The sequence below is a fragment of the Mycteria americana genome, chromosome 13 (genome assembly GCF_035582795.1).
Source record: "Mycteria americana isolate JAX WOST 10 ecotype Jacksonville Zoo and Gardens chromosome 13, USCA_MyAme_1.0, whole genome shotgun sequence".
In the NCBI taxonomy this organism is placed as follows: domain Eukaryota; kingdom Metazoa; phylum Chordata; class Aves; order Ciconiiformes; family Ciconiidae; genus Mycteria; species Mycteria americana.
The window spans coordinates 3,416,577-3,424,460 of NC_134377.1; the positions used below are offsets into that span (position 1 = coordinate 3,416,577).

Here is a 7,884-nt window from a genome sequence, read left to right on the forward strand (position 1 = left end):
TTTCAGATCGGAAACAACCAACCAGGAAAAGGGAAAAAAAAAAAAACCACAACCAAAAACAACTCCAAAGAATGGGAAACGGCCCCAAATCCGAACCAGTCCAGTGCCCAGGTGGGTGCTACATACAGGCTGGGGGGGCTCGGGGGTGTGCAGGGCAGGCTCCCCGGCCTCGGGGTCGCTCCGGCTCTTCCCAGGGGGATCGGCTCAAAGTGCATCAAGCAGGAGGTCAGCGTCGTCCCCCCATCTGGCAGGTGGGGAAACCGAGGCACGGCACGGGGCCCGGGCGGGGGGCGGGGGCGGGGGGTGACATCCAGCCCTTGGCAGCCAAGTCCATGCAAACGCTCCCATCTCAAACTAGAAACCATCTCAGGCGCGTGTATTGCTTAGGGGATGATTTGGTTTTTATCATAAATATAGAGCTATGGACGCTAGTATCGGCGTATCCGACGGGATCCTACGCCCGGGGGGCAATCCGCCCCCGGCGCGGGAGGGGGCAGCACACGGGGCTCCATGCACGTTACATGCACTTACAGTTTGGTTTTTTTTTCCTGGCGAGGGAGGGTTTTTTGTGTGTTTGTGTGTCTTTATCAAAGTTTCCATGTTCTGCAAACAGCCATGCGATCGCATCGCCCCGGACAGCAGCGACCCAGTGCGGGCCTCCCCTCCTCGGGTTTGCCCCCCCTCCCGGGGGGGGTGGGTGTGTCTGATTCAAATATGGATATATATATATAAATATATATCTCTATACTCCTCGCTATAGGTGCGGCTCCCCGTCGGTGGCCGGAGGCAGGCGCTCGGGGCGGCCCCGCTACTTCATGCCGCTGCGCAGCACCTGGTTGGCGGCGATGAGCATCACGCTGATGATGAAGGCGATGGCGAAGGCGCAGATGAGGCTCTTCCGCACGCAGGTCTGCCGGATCTGCTGGCTGGAGCAGGCTGGGGGGGGGAGAGCCGGGGGGTTACCCCAATGCCCCCCCAGGCACCCCGGGCACCGGGTGCCATCCCCGTGGCGTCGGGGCTGGGGGGGGGTATTTGGTGTCCCCGGCCGCCTGGCACTCACTCTCCACGTCGACGGGGCACTCCTCGGCCGTGCCCATGTGGCTCTCCTCCTCCGTCATGATGATGTTCTCGATGTCCTTCATGGAGAGGTGTTCGCAGAAGGTGTCGTACAGCAGCCGCTTCAGCTCGTCCACCGTCAGCTTCTGCATGTCACACTGCGGGGAGCGGGTGGGGAGGGCTCGGGCGGGGGCTGACCCCACGGGGGGACCCCGCCAAGGGGGCTGCGGCGGTGCTGTGGGGTCCCCTGGCACCCTTGGGTGCTGCGTTTTGGATGGATCCCCCCATTTTTGGTGGGAAAAGGGCTGGTGTCCTGCTGACTCCCTGGCAGAGCGGGGCTGGTGGCTCCCAAGAAGGGCACCCAGTGGGTGCCCAGCCCCGCGCCGTCCGCCACCCCGTGCCAAGGCAGGCACAGAAGAGCCTCAGGCTGGTGTTTCCTAACCCTGACCCTGAGCCTGACCCCAGCCCTGAGCCTAAGCCTAACCTCTCCACTAACCTTAGCCTGGAGCCTGAGCTTGACCCTCACCCTAATCCCAGCCCTGACCTCAATCCTAACCCTGACCCTGACCCTGAGCCCAGCTCTGACCCCAGCCCCAACCCTTAAACCAACTCGAACCCTGACCTGAACCCAGAGCTCGATCCGGAGCCTAACCTTCACCCTCACCCTAAACCCAACACCAGCCTTGACCCTAATCCTAACCCTGACCCTAACCTTAACCCCAACCCCAACCTTGCCCTGACCCTGACCCTGAACCCGAGCCGTCCTCCGGGGCTCTCGGGCGCTGGACCCCCCAGCTGGGAGGTGGGGGGGGGTCCCTACCTTCCAGAAGACGGTGTCGAAGTCTGTGCCGTGGAACTTCTCCGGGATGCCCGAGGTGGACAGCTTGGGCCCCAGTAACGTCACGAACTCCTCAAAGTCCACCTGCCCGTCGCCTGCGGGACACGGAGGCGGCCGTCACCCCCTGCCCGGGCATGGGGACACGTGCGACACCCCCCCGCCCCCGCCAGAAGGGTCCCCATGGGGCTGCTGGGGGGGGGGGCACCCCCTGCCTGGACCTGGGGATGCTCGGAGGTACACCCACGCGCAGCCTGGGGGCCCCGCTCCAAGCCTCGGTGTTTGTTGGGGGGATCCCACTCCTGGGCTTGGCACTGCTGGGGACACCCTGCTCCGGGGCTGCCTGGGGGGACCCTGCTCCTGGGCACAGCACCTGGGGGGCTCGGGCAGCGCCCAGAGCCCCCCGATCTTGCCCATCCACCCCACAATGGCCAGTGATATGGGACCTTGGACTCTCAGACTTCAGCAGCCAGGGACCCCCAAACTGGCTGGAGACCCCCAGTACCGACCAGGACCCCATTGCTGGCCAGGGACCCCCGAAACCAGCCAGGGACCCCAACACCAGCTGGGGACGTCCAGCAAAGCTAGGGATCCCCCAACATTGGCCAGGGCGCCCAACACTGGCTGGGGTCCCCAGTGCCGGCTGGCACCCCAGTGCCATCTGGGACCCCCCAATGCTGGATGGGGACCCCCAACACCATCCAGGACCCCGAACACCAGCTGGAACCCCAATTCCAGCTGGGACCCCGATGCCAATTGGGGACCCCTGTGGTGGCCGTGACCCGGGGGGTGCTGGGAGGGGGCGGGGGCAGGGTGCCGCCGGGCTGGCCGTATCCTGCGGCCGTGGAGGATGCTGGTGTCGGGGCTGTCAGGCCGGCACTAACGATGAGTAATGAAGGGAGCGGCGGCTTGGCAGCGCTGCCGGAAAGGCTTTTAAATGGGGGAAAAAAAGGAAACCAATAAATTAACGAGCTCTTTAAGGTCCCAGTGAGTGCGGGAGCGACAGGGACAGGCCGACAGCGGCAGCGAGTGCTGGAGGCGCACGGCCAGCCTGGTCTGCTGGGTGGTGGGCATGGCCCGGGGTGCAGGATCCAGCCCGGGGTGCAGGATCCAGCCCAGCAGCCCGGTCCCGGCAGGTTTGCCGAGCCAGAAGAGGTGCCGTTCCCACCCGCAAGCGCTCCAGGATTGTTAAATCCTCCTAAACGAAGCTGGGGTGGTGATGACGATGGTGATGGTGGATGAGCAGGAGGCTCCGGGCACGAGGCAGAGCCTGGATCAGGCCCTTCCACATCCCACGTCAGGTCTGGCAGCCACCAGCCAGCGGGGCGGAAACGGGGCAAATTGGGTGTTTCACCAAAGGGAGGGTGCTGGGGGTCCTGTCCCCGTCCCCGTCCTCGTCCCAGGGTGCCAGGGTCCTACCGTCCATGTCGAGGCGCTGGATGATGACTTCCAGCTCCACCTCGTTGGGCATGTAGCCCAGGGAGCGCATGGCCGTGCCCAGCTCCTGCTTGGAGATGAAGCCGTTGCCATCCCGGTCGAACACCTTGAAGGCTTCGCGGATCTCTGTGGGGGGAGCGGAGATCAGTCCGGCCACCCCCCCGGCCCCGGCACCCCCAGCCCCAGTCCCCACAGGTCCCCCATGGGCAGCGCTGGTGGCCTCAGATGACCCACCCATCCCTCCGGCCACAGTGGGGTCCCCCTTACAGAGGGGAAACTGAGGCACGGCAGGAGGGGCTGCCACCCCTGCAGAGACCCCCCAAGCAACACTCTGTGTGTGTGTGTGTGCGTGCGTGCGTGTGTGTGTGTCCTGGGGGGTGTTACGGGCTGGGCTGTGATGGGGGCAAGGGTGTGTGACAGGGTGCAAGTGGGCGGTGGGTGTGTGCTGGGGTCTGGGTGTCGGGGGGTGGTTGTGCGAGGGGGGGTACCAGGAGGGGTGTGCGAGGCAGCACGGGCACCTGCGCGCACACACACACACACACACACAGTGTCCCCAGCAGCCTGTGCCCCCACAGCTGCCCCGAGAAGCGTCTGACCTCCCAAGGGGACACCAACACGTCCCAGGGTCTTTGCTCCAACTCCGGCCGCCCTCTCACAGCACCCACCCTGCCCTTGCCGCCGCCCGGCCCTCCACAGCCGAAAACCCAGCATCCTGCCCCAAAAATGCCCTCCTGGGACGTGCCCAAGCTTTGGGTACCTGCTGGGGGGGGACTGCGGGGGGGGAGACCCCCACAGTGCTGCAGCACCCAGCTGGGAGCATCCCTGTGCCCCGGGTACTGCCGCGGGAGGGTGCTGGGTGCCGGGTGTGCCAGCAGCTACGTTCTCCCTGGGGACATTGCACCCATCACGGGGTTACAGGGGGGGTGCCGGAGCTGTGCCGCGCTTCAGCCAAAAAAAATACCTACTGTCATGGGGGTCGCTTCGGTGTTCGGCCCTCTCCTGTGCAGAGGAAGATGGGATGGAGGCAGGGAGAAAGTGGGAGGATTTGGGGTCTCTGTCTCAAAATGAGCCCCGGGGCGCGGGGGAAGATCCCGGTGGGGTGGCAGGGAGAGGCTGTGCCGAGCTCAGAGGGCAGTGGGGAAACTGAGGCACGGCACTCGCCATGCCGCACGGCTATCACCCACCCAAAAGCCTCGTGGAGCCCATCGGCTCCATCCCGCCTCCTGCTGCGCTTGGGGCTTTATGCCTTTTTGGGGGAGTTTCTGCCCTTCTGATGCCCCCCGACACGGGGACCTCGAACCAGGCTGATGGGAAAGAAGGGACCAGGCGAGTTCATATCGGGAACGCCGGGAAGCCGGGCCGGGATGTCGGTGCCCTCTTCCTTCACCAGGTGGCAAAGCTGCCAGCACCGGGCAGCAGGAACGCGCAGGTCTTTGCCAGCTGCCGGAGGGGTTCGTGTTGGAGGAGCCCGGCAGGAGAAACGGGGGCCGAGAACTTTGTTTTGGGGGGGGGGGAACCCATGTAGGGTTGTGCTATCGATCCGCAGCACTTGGGGACGTCCCTGCCTGGATGATGGCCCATCGGTGATGTCTTCTGAGGCTTTATGGGGGAGTTCTGGGGGGTTTTGGCCTGCCAGCCTGATGGGTAAAGCTTCTCCATGGCCAGCGTCCCTGCCTGGGCAGGGGGATGCTCCTGGTTCCCCCTGCGCTCGCGGGGAGCCCCGCTCCCATCCAGGCATCCTCAGAATTCGTCCTTCGAGGATGCTCACCCCAGACCGCACAAAGGTGGTTCCCCGTCACCCAGCTCAGGGTGTTGGGGGAAAAGCAAGGACAAGCCCCAGCAGTGGCCGAGCTGGGGTCCCTTTGGGGGTGTCCCCCCCCCCAGCTGGGGCACCCTGACTCTTCCTGGCCGAGCCAGCAGCACCCTGCCCCGGTTTGCACCCTGCATCTTCTCAGCCCCAACGCAGAGCCCCGAGGGGCGGCTGCGGGGCCAGGAGGGTGCCTGGGTGTCACAAACGTCCCCCCAAACCGGAGGGTGACCGGGGGGAGGTGGGAGCAGGTGGCAGCACGGCCCCCCCGCAGCGGCGCGGGTGTCTGGTGCCTCGCAGGGTCACCTTGGGGCTTCCGCCGCTGCCATCGATCCCCACGGCCACGCGGCGCAGCGGGCGTGCGGCCGCAGGTGGGGTGCTGGGGGGGAGCCCTGGGCCGGGAGCACCCCGGGGCCCGTCGGCACCCGTCGGTGCTGCGCGAGGCTGGGCGCGTCGCCACAACGCCCTGACGCACGTGCACGCACGCGGCGAGCGTGCACACACGCGCTGCAGCGAGGCTGCGCACGCGCACATCGATGCACGGGCACACGCTGCAGCGAGGCTGCGCGCACACGCGCCTTGCACCGATCCTGTACCTGCGCGTGCACACGCGCACGCACGCTCCTTGCAGCGCTGCTGTACTTGCGCGTGCACGCACGCAGACACAGGCAGAGCCACGGCGCAGTGAGGTACTTGTGCACGCACGCACACCCCTTGCAGCGAAGCTGTACTTGTGCATGCACGCACACACGCTCTCTCTGCAGCAGGGCTGTGCACATGAACCCGTCCTGCTCTGACGCCGTACGTGTGCGCACACACCCTGCAGCCAGGCTGTACGTGTGCGCACACACGCGCTGCAGCGAGGCCGCCCGCGTGTACACGCACACACACACACGCGCGCACGCTCACACGGACACCCTGCAGCGAGGCTGTGCGTGTGCATAAAAATGCGTGAGCGCACACGCGGAACGTGCGGCGGGGCTGTAGGAAGGTGCGGGTGTACACGCTCGTGCACCCACGCACACACAACCCCTGCAGTGAGGCTGTAAGTGGGCACGTAAGCGCACACGCACACAACCTGCAGAGCTGTGGGCACACGCACGCCCTTGCACGCCCGGCCTGCGCCCGGCTCCCTGCCTGCTCGGGGCTCCCGGCCAGGCTTTGGGGCAGGAGCCCCTCACCCCCCGCGGCCTCGGGGCTCCGTGCCTCAGTTTCCCCACGGGGACCCCCCAGGGGCTCCAGGCCTGGTGCCGAGCCCCCTCCGTCCTCCCCCCGGAGGCGCGGCGGGGCCGCGCGTGGGGCCGCCCCGTGCCTCAGTTTACCCTGCGGTGCCGGTGCCGGGGCAGCGGTGGAGGCCGGGGGCTGCGGGGGCTGCAGCCCCTTTCCCCCCGCGCCCAGCAGAGCGGGGCTCCCCGGGGACCCCCCGAGCCGGGCCGGCCTGGGGGTACCGGCAGCGCCCGTCCCGCCGCCCCGGCAAACTTTTGGGGTGGAAAAAACCATTCTGGCGATAGCGAGCTGAGACCGGCCCCGCTCATCGCACGGGTGGGCAGAGCCCCGGCGGCCGCTCCTCCCGGCCGGAGCCCGGTGGCACCGGGGCTGCGTGGGGCTGCCGTGACCCGGGTGGGGTGACACGGGTGACGGCCGCCCCCGGGGCCCCCCGCGCCGCCAGTCACTGTCATAATATGACAGCGGGGAGGGTGGCCCCGCCACGCCGGGGGGGTCCGGCCCCGCGCCGCCACCGCCGGTCCCTGCTGTGTCATATTGTCACAGCGGCCACAGCGGGGCCGGGCCCCCCCCCGTCCCCCGTCCCCCCCCCCCCCCCCGCTGCCCGGCTCTCTCCCACGCTCTCCTTCCTCCCCTCCTCCTCCTCTTCCCCAGCCAGCCAGCCCTCCGCATCCCGCTCGCCCCCCCCAGGGCGCCGGGGGGGCCGCGCACCCCCAGCCCCGCAGCCCCGGGCGCACCCCCGGCCGCCGCCCGCTCACCCTCCAGCTCGTCCTCGGGGATCTCCACGGGGTGCTGCTCGGCGAGGATGTTGGGGATGGTGTAGATGCCCCGGTACATCAAAGCCGCCGTCACCGGGTGGAAAGGCATCTTCGGGGCTTCCAGAGAGCCAAAGTTTAGACCCAAATCTCCTCGGGGGGGGGGCCCCAGCCGGTACCGGGGTACGCTGAAAACAAGTTACCGGTGCCCGCCGCCCCCCGCCCGGCACCCACCGGCCAGGGGGGCCAGGGCGGGCGGGCGGGCGCTCCCGGTCCTCCGGGGCCGGCGGCGGGACGGGGCTGGCGGCGGAGCCCCTCACCGGGGAGTCAGGGCGCCGGGGGGGTCCGCGCCGGAGGAGGCTGGGGGCGGCCCGGTTCCCCCGCGCACATGCCCGCCCGAAGTGGCAACGGGAGGCGAAAGCATCCAGGCACCGGCTAAATCCCGGCGGCGGCGGCGGCGGCGGCGGGGGGGACGGGGCTGGCCATGCCGCTCCGGGGCCCCCCCTCCGCCAGCCCCGGGCCGCTCACAGCCCCCGGGGGGCCGCTGCCGCCGGGCCACGCTCCCCGGCGGGGCCCGGCATGGCGGGGCCGAGGCCGAGGACGGCCTCTTCTTCTTCCTCCTCCCTCCTCCTCCTCTTCTTCCTCCCCGCCAAGTGTCCCGGGCAGGGCCGGGGCTCGGCTCCCCGCCGCTGGCTCAGCCCCCGGCGCCGCGCACACGCTCCCCCCCCGCCGCCGCCGGCAGACGGAGCATCCTCGGCCGCGGCCCCGGG

The 7,884-nt window shown here is 68.4% G+C and overlaps 1 protein-coding gene across 1 annotated transcript; it reads right to left on the reverse strand.

Moving 5' to 3' along the window:
• Positions 1 to 7,884, reverse strand: CABP7 (calcium binding protein 7). Its single transcript, XM_075515974.1, has 5 exons — positions 7,118 to 7,884; positions 3,311 to 3,454; positions 1,877 to 1,989; positions 1,061 to 1,214; positions 1 to 936 (listed from the first exon to the last, which is right to left on the reverse strand). Exons 1-5 carry the CDS (start codon positions 7,224 to 7,226, stop codon positions 809 to 811), a joined length of 648 nt encoding a protein of 215 aa, XP_075372089.1. The 5' UTR covers positions 7,227 to 7,884; the 3' UTR covers positions 1 to 808.